The sequence below is a fragment of the Micropterus salmoides genome, unplaced genomic scaffold (assembly GCF_014851395.1).
Source record: "Micropterus salmoides isolate LMB-PRFRI ecotype aquatic unplaced genomic scaffold, ASM1485139v1 Ms_hic_scaffold_18, whole genome shotgun sequence".
Lineage (NCBI taxonomy): Eukaryota > Metazoa > Chordata > Actinopteri > Centrarchiformes > Centrarchidae > Micropterus > Micropterus salmoides.
Window position 1 is genome coordinate 18,271,737 of NW_024040928.1, and position 16,980 is coordinate 18,288,716.

At 40.4% G+C, this 16,980-nt stretch overlaps 1 protein-coding gene across 2 annotated transcripts in view; it reads right to left on the minus strand.

The window, feature by feature from the left end:
- The window catches only part of LOC119909171 (glutamate receptor ionotropic, kainate 2-like), a 64,525-nt gene that overhangs the window by 27,920 nt on the left and 19,625 nt on the right, over nucleotides 1-16,980 (minus strand). For both annotated transcript variants that reach the window (XM_038727269.1, XM_038727270.1), the window contains exons 4-6: nucleotides 14,864-15,045; nucleotides 11,774-11,827; nucleotides 10,220-10,393 (exon numbers count right to left, since the gene is read on the minus strand). In XM_038727269.1, the coding sequence (XP_038583197.1) occupies nucleotides 10,220-10,393; nucleotides 11,774-11,827; nucleotides 14,864-15,045 (410 nt within the window). The remainder of the gene's footprint in view (nucleotides 1-10,219; nucleotides 10,394-11,773; nucleotides 11,828-14,863; nucleotides 15,046-16,980) is intronic.

A 16,980-nucleotide genomic window follows, 5' to 3' on the forward strand; every position in this document is an offset into this window, starting at 1 on the left:
GGGGCTTTGCCAGTGCCATCGCTGTCATTTTTCCTCTTTTTCTTTTGTGCGTTGGAGGTTTAATCCGTTTCTCACATTGCATTTCCACATGCTGAGGCAACAGAGCAGCCTTCTTGCATTTTTTTCTTAAATGAGGCTTTTGTCACAGGGAAGTAAGACTGGCTTCTTCCGACGAGGACCCCTGGGTAACAGATCCATTGATGGTGCTGGATTTATGTGAAAGCACATTCATGGTTTCATTGTAGATTTAAGCACACTTTAAAAGGGGATAAAGGACTACACTGCCGAGTTTTTTGGTTTAAAAGAAAGAAATGGAAAGAAAGGATCCTGTGGGAGTGCTGAGAAAGTGCACAGAACTCTATTGATGTATGTCTATATACAGAACATTTATTCAGCACTGATTTAGTGTTATTAAAGCACCTCTTATCTTATCAGCTACTGACAGATGCTTGAATGCTGACACAACCTCCACCCTGACCTTACACTGTACATTTTTATCAATATCTATGTGATCATTTTGTTCCAAGAATAAATTGCCACAATCACTATAATCTCTTTTTTTACCCTCCAGTGACAATAAATAGTAATAATTTGTGGAAAAATACAGAAGGCAAGAGAAAGTTATCAAACGCTGAAAACACACTATTCGTTTACATAGTTAAATGGGAGAAACAGTTCAAACATGCACAGACTGCTCATGCTAACTACCTAGTCCTGCTTCTGTTTGTTCCAAACAAACCACTGGTGCCGCTGCCAGAAACACTTGCACACCAGAATTTTCCATTTAAAAATGTATCTAATTTTGAGTGAAAGCAAAAGCAATAAGCAGAAAACATTAATTTAGAAGAGTTTTTAGAGAGATTTTACCTCCTCCTACATGAAAAATTAAGGGATCACCAAAATGATCACAATTAATCATCAGGGGACCATGAATATCTGTACCAAATGTCATCTAACTGTTGTTGAGGTATTTCAGTCTGGACCAAAGTGGTGGACCCACCGGCTAACAGATCTACATAGCCATCCCTAGCGCCATGCTGCTAGCATAGCTATAAATGTCACAGATCATTATTGTAAGTAACTGCCAACGAGAAACATCAACTATGATACGTATAGCTCACATCACTCAAATCAGCAAAATTAACGACTAATTAGCTGGATAAAAGTAACAACAAACGCGCCAATATACATATACAATTACAACCGCTACATTATTTTGGCCTTTTTCGCCATTCCCATTCCAACAATCAGCTCATTTGTTGCTAAAAATGTCTAGGGTGCCATCTTGATTGTTGTGCCCGATATTACTGGGAGCTGTGTGACTGATAAAAACACATCTCTTTTCTTTGGCATTTCCTTCGAGTTAAGTCTGTTATTATTCCTGGCAATTTTAATATCACTATATATCGTATACTGTATATTATAATGTTTTATTGCTGTACTTTTACTGTGTAAGTAGTGTCTTGTTGTTGTATTTTAACCTGTGAAGCACCTTGGTCAACGTTGGTTGTTTTATGTGTGCTATACAAATAAAATTGATATTGATATTGATTGATATTGACTGCATTCTCTCGCCTTTTTCTGCAGAGGAGAAGTGCCGCTTTGGAACACACATTCTTTTTCGCTGTCTCGTCCGACCCGTAGTAGCTACATACACATCCATGGTATCAAATGAAAGGTCTGTTCAATCCGGATTGATTGAGCAGACCCCATCACTGTTCTCAAGTTATACGCCTGCAAAACATTGGTCACAGAAATATTGATCAATATTCACTGTTTTTATCAATATTTCAATGTTTTAGTAACTTTATGTTATTTGGAATCTGGCTGTATGGACATAAATAGTGTTTAACTCCCAATAAAAGTCAACATTTAAACAGTAAATATTGCCAAAATATGGACATTTGCCTGGTAATATGATAACTGTTAGAGTTGCATTATAATCCATTTCATGATGGTTTTGATGGTTTATTACATTTAAATGATAGCTTTTTATATTGAGGATATATATTTTTCTTTATTACATCTCCATTTAGTCTGTAGTAAAATAAATATTTTAATATACAATGGATTTATATTCCTTCTTTTGCATTCTGACCTTTCAAAGGAGACCAGAATTATGCATCTAGGCCAATAGGTTGAGGAGTTATTCCTGATTCATTTTAGGTATGTCATTTTAGGCGTTTTTCATGGAAAAAGGTGGTGGTGACCAACAGGTTAAATCTGACAAAAGATGTTCGGAATGCTCTGAGCAGTGGTGTCCCACCAGACCCTTCAGGCAACAGCATGCTGTTGGCAGCACTGTCCACTTCAGAGTCCACCTTAATTAGCACCACGCTGCCTAACCTACATCTGATTAAGTGGCTGTTTAACATGATGGCCTTTCCTCATATTTAATCAGCCTCCAGCGAGGTTTTTCTAAAAGGCTTGTAGGTGGCCACACCACAGGTTATTCCTTCTCTCTGTTCATCAGCTACACTTTTCCAAAATTTTCAGAATAACAAAGCTTTTACGATTCAACCCCTTTGAAAACAGGCCAAGACATGGGTTATGATTAAACGTTGAGTCACACTAGGCTTCATCAGCGACAACCAGTTAGACCTGGACCCTACAGAGTGGAGGAGAGGAGGGTTTGATGGAGGATTAAACAGTCCTACGCATTTTGCTACCATGTGGTGGAGAGAGAGAGAGAGAGAGAGAGAGAGAGAGAGAGAGAGAGAGAGAGAGAGAATATGCCATCCTTGATTCATAGAGTAAACAACACAGGCAGTGTTAATTACATCTGGGTTGCTGCTAAACAGAGGGCATTTTGCAGGGGTCTCCCAAGAATACCTGGGAAGGTTGATGCTATCAATTTCGAAAATGGGTACTACAGACTTTTGTTTCTACTATGCTGATATTACAGAATATGCGCTAACATTTGATTTATAATTTTTGTTTGTGCGCATACATGTACATAAAGACAGTTATACAGTGGTAGCCGTATTCAGATACTTCATCTAAGTAATAGTTGTATACTGCAATGTAAAAATACTCCAATACAAGTGAGGGCTCTGCATTCAAAGTTGCACTCATGTAAGAGCGCTAAAGTATAATCAGCTAAATGTAGAGTGTACATAGTAACATTAGTAAAATTAATCATTATGTAGAATTACCCATTTAAGATTATTATGTTATTGGATTATTAATACTTAATATAAGTGGCATTTTTAAATTATGTAGCTGATTTGAACAATGTTGAATAGTTTTAATATATATTACAAATGTGTCATTTTCTATATGGTGACTATAGTTTTTTAAAATCTTAATCTGCAAAACAACTATTAACTTTAACTGTTGAATAAATGTACTTTTCAATTTCCACCACAGCTAATGTAGGATTGTATAGTTTGCTTGTTTCCATATGCAAATATATCTGTGAACCCACACATCTGTCTATGTGTACAGTATTTACTGTATTCCTGTGCATGTATGTTTCCACTTAAATCACTACTGCATTTTCATACTATGTATGTGATATACAGTATATGTATGTGTATGTGTGTGTCTTGTGTGTAGGTGGGTGGGCCGGGCTCTCAAGGGATGATAACTTGCCAAGAAATCCCAAGGCTAGACAATATCTCTGAGCACAAGTGTGACACACAGCTCCTGCGGGCTGCACAGGCCTCCAGGGGTGGACTGTATGATAGTGATCTGATGATGGTTATAGCCCCTGATTGGATAGGCTTTTATTGTCCTATATAACATCAGCAGGCGCCGTCTTGCATTATTGTCGAGGAATGTCTGTTGTGCATATGTGGGTGCTACTGTATGAGGATACTAATAAGGAATCTGTTTGGCCATATTTTGTCATTTTAACCTATTTGTATTGTATTGTATTCTCTTTTTTCCTTCCTTACAGTTTAGTTAATATATAAAGAAAATACATAAGGAGAAATTAAAGTAAAGTGTGTCAGAGAAAGCAAAATCAAGGGAAAAAGGATAATACATTTTTCTTTTCCAATTCCCCCTCCCCATCTCTCTCCCGCTGCCTGTTTTCACTCACAAAAGCCTTCTATGGACCAGGGGAGCATTGGTGCTAATAATGTTGATGCTGTGCCAAGCCCAGCTGGTGGTGCCCGGCACAGGGCATCGAGTGTCTGCTCTCCACAGTTGCTGTCTTTTAAAGGCTCTCTCCTCTGCCAACTGGGATCAGAGGGAGGGAGATCACATTGCTCTAATGGACGCAACCAACCTGTGAGGAGCTCAGTCTGGTAGCTCTATCCATCCTTCACCAAATACAACATCGAAGCATCATGCTATTCTATGTAGCTGCGAAAAATAGGTGTGTTATCAAAGCACCGGAGGACAGGTTGTAATGACACCTTGTTAGAGCCTGACATATGTCAACATAAATGAGAGAAGATCTATTATGATTTACAGTCCAATATATATTTTTTTTAAAACACAGACACATTTATACTGAACCCTCTGTATGAGCTGCATAATTTACAGTTGAAAATAAAATGTGCAAGTCTTCCTTTGGGGACAAATTATGCTATGGATACGCTGTTTCTGTACTTCTCTACTTCAATTGCTTGCTATTAATTGAGGTTAAGGTTAACGTTACTTTATTGTCTCCAGTAGGAGAAAATTGCATTAAGGGAATAGCCGCATCAAAACCAAACATCACAATAAAAAACACATTCAATGAAAACACACATACAAACATTTGCCTGAGACAAAACAACCAAGCAATTTAGTCCCAAAGCTATTCACCCTGTTAAGAATCACAAAAAATTGAAGGCATGCATCTCAAAACATACACATCTTAGTACATAAATTTCAATTAACTATTATTACTTAGTTGACATATATATCGATACTAATAATATACAGTATGTGATAAGCTAAAATTGGCCGATAATATCAGTCATGCTGCTGAATCGGTTGGCTGCTGAACCAAATAGAATCTACTGCACAATACAACTATGAGGATATTTAATGTGAGCTCCAATTGACTGTAGATCTTATTTAAGCTGCAGGGTGAAAACTGAAGTCAGTTATGAACAAATAAAAATGAATCCCCAAATACTGAATCTAATTTCCAGTTAAGTTTATTTGTGCAGTGATTCATAACGGGCAAAATTACAGAATGTGTCCTCTATTCAATATCATATTGACTGGGAAACACCGATTTTGGCTCAACACCCACACAGAGGATCCTCATTTGGTTGGAATTATGTATGAATGATGCTCAGTGGGAGAGGGATTCATGTGTTGGTATTCTCTTCCCATTGTCAGATTGCAGTCAGCTATGTGCTACCAAACAACAAAGCAGCCAGAGAGGCCAAACCTGAGCCAAGATCTCCTGTTCGGAGGAGCCACCAAACGCAGGGGGGACTGAATCATTAAACAGTATGTGCTCAGTGTGCTTCACACTTACATACAGTACAGTACAAACACACACTTGTATGTAAACATGCATGGTAAAACACCTTCTAACCAGAGTGTAGCTGCGAAATAGAAAGTTCCTCTATCCTGGTCTCACTGTGTGGGTGGCTGCTACTCTATTCCCAGCAGTGCCTGTTAATGCAGCGAGGTGTCTGTCCCCCCCCCCCTCTCCCTGCCTCTTCTTCCCCCTGTACATTTCTCTGCAACCCTGGTCCCTCCCTGTTTTTCTTCCTCTGTACACAGTATTCCTAATTCGAGCAGTGTATGCTCAACTGAAAGTATGCATACTGTTGTTCTAATTTTTAAATGGCACAATCTTTAATACTACAAGTAACAAATCACCCACACAGTGAAAACATTACTAATAAGGGCCCCAAGGTTCAGTTAAAAATGACGATGAATGTAGTGGTGATGGATCGACCACTGGGAACATCAAACGCACCTTGACTGGCTCAGAGGATTCATTCATGTGTCATTGTCTAAAGCAAACAGAACTCATGATTGAATGCTGTCTTTTGCAATATGAAAAAATGCACGCATGCTACCAGTTTTGTCTTAAGAATAAGTGATTTGCAAGCACTGCTTATGTGCAGACTGCAAATGGTGACAGCGTCACATTTCACAAAGGCTCAGGCACGGGGGTTGTGTTTTGATTAGTGAAACGTGTTAAATTTAACAGAGAAAGAGCAAATTATCTCATGTTGCAAATCACTGCTTGCATGTTGCAAATTTAGGGAAATGGGACCCAGTAAGTGCATGCATCATTTCCTGTTATGCAATTTGTATCCCATGGGGAAAAGGCAGACTGCCGTTAATGGGTATGAAGGCATTCACAGAATGCAAATACAATGAATAGCTCTTGCTGAAATAATGCATCATAAACAGAATAATAAAATGAAAATCTTCCGGATTATAGCTTAAAGTATGCAAAATATACTAAATTCTGCCTTCCGTTTTCCTATGTATCTGTCTCTCTTCCCATCTTTCATCATCTGGATGTCACCAAAGTAGTTTTTCTTGCATTCAAAAAGTTTTTTATGACTGTACAACATTTTTGGTCGGAAGAAAATAAGACAATTTACAGTTCTGAGTTAGGTATAAATGCTGTATTGTGTTTTTTTTTAATCATTGTCATTAGCAATTATTTACAGTATCCTGGGAAAGTCTGCTGAGCATGCATGTTCTTGTGCTGATTTGAAGTTAAGTGTTTTGGGCATCTCAAAAATAGTGGCTGATGGAAAGGGAGAAAAATCTTTCCTTACTGGTTTGTAAGTATCTTAAGTATCTTCATATGTTTGTTGTGTTTCCATTGCATTTAGCCCATGTTACACAAACTTTTATAGTGTCCCATGTGAATGAAAATTGCAGCCCCATCATGTCATACACATTATCCAAACAACTGCTTTCTATTAATAAAAGAGTCATTATTATGAGCTATTACACCAGAATTTTCAATTGCGTTGATAACACTGGAGAACATCCATCCCTCTGTTGTGGTAATTATAGCTCACTGAAATGTAGACATAAATGAAATGATGCAGATGTAGAAAATATCTGGCCCTAAAGCCTCAATGAGGCGTACAACTGGGAAATAGTTTTTTTTTCTTCAATTAAATCCAAGTGTATACTTAGCTTGGTGAATGGGGATTTAAAAAAAAATCTAATTAAAACGAAGCATAAAAACCAAATATCTCATTAGCTGCAGACAATAATTATACAGAAATGGGACAAAATAATCAGATTACTATCTATCTATCTATCTATCTATCTATCTATCTATCTATCTATCTATCTGCAGGTTGTGGGTCTCTAACTGCTGTTTATTCACACAAAGATGGAGGGTTACAACATTTTGAACTTCAAATTACTTCAGGGATATGGCTCAAGAGTTGACACAAACAGACGAGATCACCCACTCTTGCATGTCTACACAGAAATGAACTGGACTAATTAACATCCCTACTCTTATTATGCATCCATCCATGTGAGAGATACCTCTGACAAACCGAGTTAAGAGGCAGAGGCCGACTGTGTTTGTGGCTGCGAGCCTGCCTGGGCCGAGAAGGGACTTCTCATTATGCATCCTTCCCTGAGATAACACTCGGCCTCTCCCAAGGCACCGGGTGTCACTGTGATTAAACACTACCCCGCATTAATGCGAGCATAGTGGCGTGAGAAAACATTGCATGCACCTCTTAACGCTCCTAACTTCCCCGCCCCCATCTTTCCTGCCCATTCTCTTCTCTTCTTCATCAACCCCCGTCCTGCGGCCACCATCTCACCTTCCCCACCCTCCTTCTCGTTCTCCCATCTCAGTCAATCACTCCTTCATGAAATCACAAGGTGACACGGTCGGCGTTGTCCTGGTAACCATTGCGACACAACTGTTGCCTGGTCACGGAGCACAAACAAGCCTGGAGCCAGGCGAGGCTTCTATGTTGGGGAGAATGAGAACAAGGTACGGGGGGGGGGGAGTGGCGGGTGGGAATAAAAGGCTGGAGGGAGGGTCGGGGGTGGAAGGTCACATGCTGGCTGCTGCAGTCCTACCTCGCTTTAATTTAATGATACCCTTCAAGGTGGCTTCTCAGCCCAGAGTACCGTAACATAAATGTCAGGATAAACTACAAATGAATTAAACACATTTGATTTGCTGAGAAACCTAATATTACTTTAACCCATACATTTATAATGAAGGTACAAGCTATTTTCTTTCACCAGCAGAACTGTTCTCTATTATGACTTTATTAAACCATTAAAATGACAGTGTTTTTATATTCATACTCCCGCAGTCGGGATTCATAAATAGGGCACTCTAATGAAGTACTCTATCAAGCTTGCATGAGCCTTTGGAAGTATTATTTAGTTTTTAACGGTGGTTCTAATCCAGCAAGATATGTCAATATGTACTATAGGATCTGACAAAATGATTCATGCAATGTAATAAATCAATTCAACATTCTCCACTAATATCCATTAACTTCCGGTGGAGGAAAAAAAAATATCAAGAGATTTAACCTCTTTGTACGCTGCATTAATCTTTTTGCAGCCATAACTGCCCTGCTTGTTGTTGCACACTTGAATGCCACATGGGAAAAAGGATGCACATAGTGTTGTTTGGGGAAACAAAATATGATATTTCTATATTTAAAGCCACACATTGACTTCGATAACTAACTAATTTTTCATCACATGCAAGGGTGAATTAAGGCTGTGACGGATATATGAATAGGCACCATAGCTTAAGGTGTCACCGATTTGTGATACCAGAACTTAAATATGGCAAGAAAAAAGAAAGGCTGGCTGAAAGAGGGGGAAAAAATGTGTTTGTTTGCAAGGAAGGTGTTGTGAGGGAGGTGGAATAAATTGACTGTTTACAACAAACAGACCCAGAGAGGGACCTTGAATGTCCATGACGAGCTCCATTCCCTTTTTCACTTTCAAATCACCTTATCCAATGCTTTTTTGGAAGCCATCCTAAAAAACCAAGGCCATAATTTCCATCCAATTTGTCCCCTCTCTCTGCATGAACACTGACAGATTGTCATATTTTGGCCACACTCCCAGAGGAGAACAGTGAGAGGCAGGAGGGCAGATAAACGGCTATTACCATTCACACCGGCTCATTACTGAGCATTTAGACCCAGGAGCACCAACCCAGAAGCTCCATGCAGAGGGTGTTCATGCTGTTCTCATGCCCACCCCAGGAGACATGCACCATGGAACTTGTGATTGACAACTGGAGCTTATTCATTCTCTTCTAAAACTAGTGACTATTTTGCCGTTTTTCCATTACCAGTACCAGCTCAACTCTACTCGACTTGGTTTGGCCGTCCTCCCTTTGCCATTGCAGATAGTAGATAGTAGATTGCAGATAGTACTCCTCAATGTAGCTGGTCGTCATAGCGACGCCACACACAACTGCTGCGACGTGATTTTCAATGCGACACACACACCAGCGACCCACACGCAGCTGTTTCTTGATTTAAGTTTCAACATTACTCAGAATGTAAAGACAGGTAAGCGGTATGAAAACCTTACAGCTGTGTTTTCCTCGTTGTTGCTGCAGCGGTCTGTGTGACGGTGGGACCAGGAGGGCTCTGTGAGCAGGCGGCTGGGCGGCCTCACACACTCCTCCCAGAGATTGGCGCAGGCTTCCTCCGCTGACACTAGCAGGGCTCCTCAACATTCCAGCACATTTTTCTTCTGCCATCACTTCTCGTAAAACTGTCAATATTCGAAATCTACACAGTTGAGTTCTCACCTCAGAACTTCTCAGAAGTGGATTTAGTGATGAAATAATGTATGAAAACTGTAAAATATAAAACTTTATGCTGCTGGCCTCTGTCAGGTGCGCGCAATGATGACGCAGTGAATAGTGACGATTCGCTCTGATCAATCAGTAGTCTGCTGTGTTTTCACGTCACATTTTAGTATCGCCTCAGCTTGCTTGGAACCTTGACGGAAGTGTTACGAAAAAAAGTACCTGGAAGCCGGTACAGGTAAAACTTTTATACAATGGAAAACCAAAAAACGGTACCGTGCAGTAGAAAAGGGGCTTTACAAAACATTGATTTAAAAAAAAAAATCCATAGTCACCTAGCTTCCTAAAGATCACTCTATATAAACACAAGTGCAGCATTAAACCCTGAAAGTCGCAGTCACATTTCATATGGCTTTCAACTGATTTGGTCATTTGGAGAGAAGGGTGAAGTACAGCTATAAGCATGTTTCTGCATACACAGCATAACATGTGCATTACCTAAGCAGCGTTAAAGTTTAAGCCTACCGTCATGAATCCATCCAGCAGGCCTGAGTCCGGTTTGGGTGGGGCTTGTAGCCGCTCCATTGACCACTTCTCGATGATTGACGACACCTGAGAGTTTTCTGTGTTGAGGATGCGGAACCCCGTCATGTTGACTCCACTATAACGATACGGCTCCATGTCGAGGGCAAAAAGGTCCTGGATGCATAAAAATGGAAGTCCAGTGTTGGGGCTGCAGAAATAATACATTCCTCATCTTTGCTTATACACCACTACACTGTACACCTCTCAGCTGTCCTCAATAATTTAGAGTAGTCATTTGAGTGGTAGCTTTAGCAAAATGAAGTGAGAGCAGAAGAGTGCAGTTGAAGGTATTTCACGAGTTATTCCATCTCATGCTGAGTCAGTAGCCTTGATAAAGGCACGACTTTCAAGGTTACAGGCAGGCTTTTGGTGGACTGCCATCTATCATGTGGTAGTGAAAGGACAACCCAATTGTCCTGCATACAGCATGTCTGGCATCTCACCAGGCAGATGTCTCTGGGATGCAACAACACAGTTGACAGAGCAACAGCAGGTGACGGACGCAGAATGGGGGTGACACGGTCAGTGTTTGCTATCCTATTCCGAAAGCAGCATGGATGGCTTAGCACCAGTATACAGCAGCTTTGGCCAGCATTGTGGCCTCCAACCTGCCAAACACTGGCTGATGTTAAAGTAGGCATGTTTCCACCCCGACAAGCAGCAGCATGCGGCTGAAACAGGCCTATAATCACTATTGTCTTTCCTTTCCCAATGACATACCTGCTGTCACTCACTACCCTTTCATCTAGCCAGGTAGGTTCTTATGTGGGAGCACAAGGGATAGTTTCATGTCCTTTGCACTAGTAAATGTCTTTTTCAGGACAGCTTTCTCCAACCTTTCCCTCTGCCTTTCCAATTGTGCACCAAACAACACAGCATGCCATTTTTTTGTTAGAGCTATAATGGACCAAATGGGTGACAGTCTAATTTGCTCAGGGCTGTTATCTGAGCTCTCAGTCTTCTGTTCTCTGGGCTCAGCGAAGATGTGCTGCTGTTCATTTGGTGCCTAGCAAGTAATCTTTGTAGTGGCTAGATCAAAGAACTTTGGAGAACTTCAATCGCTGCCAGAATCAGAATAAAATATATCCAGCTGCTTTTGTTTACTACGCTCAGGGTTGTGGACAGGCAGGTGGGGTGGAAAGGTTGGTGCAGAATTTAGAAAACAAAGTGAAGTTTCACAACTGATCCTTCAAAATGCAAAGAGATACTTCTAATCAACTACATGACAATGACTCTGCTTTCAAGGCCATCTATTTCTATCAGCACAAATTCAGGCTGTGGTTCAGGTTCAAAATGCTTTGCACAAAATGACAATAATAGCATGTTTTTCTTCGACTGGCTCCCGGTTGAGTCGCATTTAATTTTATTCCAAGAGAAGAAAACCTGCTATCAGACACTCAGACAGATGGATGTATTTCTGCCTTGCAATCCCAGAAAACTAAAACAGTTCAAACCAACATAGTATATAATTAAATTTTGCGCCAGCATACTCACCAGGGTAGTAAAAATATAATGGTAGTACTCTGTCATCATACCCATGGCCAGGGCCTACAGGGAGAAAAGAATAGCAAGTAGTAACAAAAAAATCAAAGCTTAATAAGCTTATTAGCATATTATAATTTAATTGTAATTCTTCATTGAGCTTCAATTGAACCGGTATAGTCACTCTGACACTGACATATGTTCACTGGCCAGAAAGGCAGATGAGAAAGAAAACGTTTCACACTGAAAGAGACCACGGGCGTGTCTAGACAATTTTGAATTGGTGGGGAAGGTGTGGTTGGTAATCGATTCAAAGACATATTGAATTTTTATTATACTTACAATGAGATGGCACATCTAATCTGCCCCCCCACAGCCCAACCTTACCCAGAGACTTTTATGTTAAAAAAGAATAATGGCAGTAGACCAATATAGAGCTCAAATGACACATCTAAAGCTTCTTTAACTGTTTTGAAAATGTATTTTTAAGTGCATATTTTTCACACAATATGTTGTTTGTGCCGATATGATTTTGATTTCACAGCTCCCTCTCTATCTGAATAAGCATTTATGAAACAAACATAAAACGTTCCAAAGTCCTTGTTGTTTTCTGTGTGCAAATTATTAGGTCTCTTTACAGTGAAGAAAACACTGTGGCCATAATGACTACAAGGAAGCATTGCAGGAAGAGGCACTGAATTGAGCTGTTGACAGTATGTCTTGTTGTGCCTACCAAGTATTCACCATCCACAAATAAGCATTCTTGTTGCTTCCCATAGACACCCAGCTGTATAGAGAAATCTAGCAGTGTAATGTGCTTCTGTGAAGACTTCAATTCAATAAGAACCCCCACCATTCTCATAAATAATGTGCCTCTGATAAATGAATATAACATGCCTGTGAGCAGACTAAGACTTTCTAATTAAAAAACCTTTATTGTCCAGTGGAGAGCATCCATTATGACGGGTCAGTAGTTGAGATCTAATATTCTATAGAGAGATAAAAAAATGCACAGAGCAGATAGTAGGTATTTGAATCATTTGCATCAGTGCTTAAATAGAGAAAGAGTAATAAAAGGGAACACATGAGCTTTTTGTTTTAGTACATATACATAATGAATGAACTATATGTCTATGTATTGAGTACTGAGTCTACGTTTCTATAAGGGGAAATTATGTAAATTTGGGGACTGCAGATATTTCACTTTTAATTTAATTCAGGAGGTGCAATGACTTATCTAATACACAAATGTACTGTTCCACCAACTTAACGGCTCTTACATATTGAAATTCAAGGTGAATAGTGTGAAACCCCAAAGTGTTCACAATTAAATAAATAAAAAGAAATTATGCAATAAATAATCATATAAATAAATAGTAAATATATAAATAATTTAACTGAAGAAATGATTAAAATTCAACACATCAAAATGAGATGTTAAATAATCAGAAATTTTGTTTTTTTGGATACCATTTTTATTTAGTTACAGACATCTTTTATTTTAAAAGTTATTTTTTATATCATAGCATTTCACGTCATTCTCCATGGCAGTGGTGGTATCTTTCATACAGTCATGTAGCCTACCCCAATAATATGCCTCTTTATGCTAGCAAGCTCTACTGCTGCTAAACATATTTACCTACCTAGCTGTCTTAGCCAAGCCAACCTGTGAGCCGGATTCTCACTCAGCATCAAAGTGAAGAGCCAATGTTAGCCATGTTGGCTAGAGCAAACACAACCATTTGACCATTTGCTGCTAACATTGTGTCTTCACTTTGATGCTAAGTAATAAACAAAGCTCAATTAGTTAGGCCCCGATCAGAGAGAAAGCGTTTTGCAGGTTTGAAACTGGAGGCGCACAGCAGTGCCTTTTTTTCGTTATGTTGCTAGGCAACCACCGAATCAGCTGTCCTGTCAGTCTAATTAAAGTTTATAGCGCCAGCATCTGTAATCTTTGGTTATTAGCAGAAACTTGATCACAACTCACAGTTCTGTGTCTTTTGTTGCTAAAAACATCTGCTTTAAAAAAAAATAGACCAACAGAGGGCGCTTGCTCTGGCATTGTTTGAGGGTGAGAGGTGTAGGCTACAAACACGCAGGAGAGAGGGAAATGGAGATCCTTGTGGGTAGCCTACATGACACCCTCAGAACGAGAAGACACCGCTGGTAGCAGGCTACCACCAGCTGGTCCAGGAACTTCGTCTTAATGATGGTCGGTTCAAGGTTTATTTTAGGATGACTCGGTCTCTGGACACTCCAAGCAACTGTAAGCTTCCGTCACCACAACGGAAGGCCCGTCTCTCCATTTATATTATTGGACAATGGAAAAAAAAAACGCCTATGACGTGGGAGGCTTTTCTGCCTAGAGATGAATTTTTTTCAACTCCTGCGCTCAGAGCGCTCCTTCAAAAACGCAAGGCGCCCAGGGCGCATAAACAGCGCGCAGGACGCTCACTGCCAATAGAAAACAATTAAAAAAGTGCCTCTCTGCAAAAAACGCGTTCTGTCTGATCCGGGTAGCATGTGCAGTCTCATTAAAGGTGGCATCGCAATTTATTTTAGAAGAGTTTTTATTACCCTATATTGCTGAAATTATCTTTACATCCCCACAGCAACCAATAAATCAAATGCTCTGACACAAACATGAAAACAATCCGGTATCTGTGGCTGTTGCAGGACTGTAATAAGCACATGGCTGACTTACCAGCCTGTCTACCAGCCTACCTGCGTGAACTCTGCTCCTAAGTGTTGTTCTTCTGATTGGCTAGTAGCCCTACTAGTTGTCTCCATTGGTTAGGTTGGTTAAGGTTAGGGTTAAAAAGTAGCTGGAAATAATGACAGACTTTGAATGAAGTGTCATAAATGTATTATCACAATAAGAATGAAATAACTTTTTTTTAACAGCAAGTTGAGGTTTAATTTATTGAATAATGTCCCAGATTATTATTTATTATTATTTTTTATTTTGAACAATTTATTCATATGGCGATTCATTTAATAATTATTAATTTATCTATTCATTTAATATTGATCACTCGCCATAAACAGTCCCCCAGGTTTGAATTTTGCAATGAATCATGGCTCATTAAGCTGGATTCACACCTGCTTTAGGATCCAGGCAGCCATCTCATGGCCACAATCAAAGATGACATGGAACTCCTTTGCCTTCTTCATCTCCTTCAGAAGTGGCTTGGCGTCCTTGGTCTCTGTGGGCAGCTGTCGGATCTTCAAACGAATGTTGTATCGTGACGGTGCCTTGATCAGCTCCTGCAGTCGAATGAGACCTGCAGACAAAAAGGACACATATAGCGTGAAAAGGAATTTTAAAGATGCAGCAGCATTGTGTGTTTGATCTGCTGCCATTTTGATGCTGAGGAGGCCACAAAAACCTAGTGGATTTAGGTTTTCTCAAAAAAAGGCTCATATGCATGCCTTCCTAATCCACAGTCTATTGATCCTCCCACTCGTCCTTGGCAAGCAAACAGACTGCTACAGACCTATCAAGAGAATTTAACACCAACCAAGCTAATTGCACTCTTTTATACCAAAATGGAAAGAACCTCAATCCGCACCCGCCTACAGAAACTTCCAATCCCGCAGAAGTCTCCCAAATGTTGATCCGCTACCGTCGTCCATGATATCGTACAGTAGCATGGAATAGGTTCAATTTCACCCTGATGGAAAGCCGTGGTCAGTCCTGCCTCTCCCGTCTCTCTCACACACACTTCAGATGTGCTCTGATGAGAGAGGCCCTGTTTGCTCGGCTTGTACTTACCCCTAGGGAGTCTGATGCCGCCGTCACATATTGAGCTACAATCTTCACCTTTCATTTCTCGACCACAAGCTCAGGTAGAAAGCTCTCCGGGAGATACTGTGATGAGATTACAATGAGTTTCTCCCTCAGTAAAGAACTTCAGAGTGCAGGGATGAAAGAGGCTGGATTGATGGGAGAGATGATTACTTGTCATGGGTATAAAAATGGATGGAGCAGTGCGGATAGTTTGAGAGGGAACTGGAGAGAGATAGGATTTTCTTTTTTTCGTGGAACCACTTTAAGATAGCTCAGCCTATTTTTTATTTTGAAATGAAGTGCTGGGTGAGCAGTTTAATGGTCTTACTGTGAGTGGGGCTGGGTCTCCCTGAGGCCTATAGAAAGATTGGTGTGAAATAGGAACATGCAGGTCTTGTTGTGAAAAGTACCATTGTAAGGAGGAATACTGAACCTCCTAGAGCTTTCCTCAGGTAATCCCAATAGATCCCTACTCTAGGGCATGTCTGTGTCTCCCTGTTTTTGTTCGTACTGACACTTTGGGAGGTGTTAAGCAAGAAAAAAAAATCTGTCAAGGGAGCTCAGCGTTTGGGAAACACTGTCAGTGTAGATGTTTGTGGGCTCTGGCTAATGCCTTCAGACTTTCCCCCTGGATCTTCTAACGGCTGTGTGTGAATATTTTATCCCCTCCGATAGTTTTTCCTGCCAGCCGTCAGATAGGCTCCAATCAGCAGCACGGGGCCCTGGAGCATGAAGCTGTATGATTACAGCCTGGGACCAGGTGGAAGCGGTTTGGGGAAGCAACGCGGCTATGCAGCTGTCACACTTTTCGGGGCGTCAGGTGTGTTATAGCAGAAATGCTCCACAGAGGAGCCCCTGTCTGACAGAGAGAGAGAGGCGAGAGGTCACCTTTTGGCATCTCACTGGGGCAGTTTGTTGGAGAACGAGGGTGTTAACGTACTGAGCTCCAAGGCAGGAAGTGAAGAGAGGTCAAGGAGATGAGTCAGAATAATGTGGCACGTGGGACGAGTCATTGGGATATCATCTGAGGTTAGTGTAGAGGCGCTTGCATGCTGCAGGATTGGCTTGGACTGAGATGTATGCAACAAATGCGTCGATACTGGAGGACACAAAATAGTAGTAAAACTATTACAGGATTAGTTGTTAAAAGGGACAGAAAAGGGTTTAAATTTCTATTTAGCGGCACAATTTAAGATGTCAACTACAAGACGATATTCATTTTTCTAAGAGTAGGGAGTGAATTCATTATGCAACCTGTCTAAAATCCAAAGCTCCTCTCAGCTCTATCTAATTTACTTACATTAAGTTGTCAACCACATCATGCCAAATAGCTCATAAATTTGTGTATGAGCGCTTTGAATATTGTTATCTTCGCTGGAGCGATTACACTTTTCCTCATAAAAATATCACTGTGCTCCAGCTAAAATAG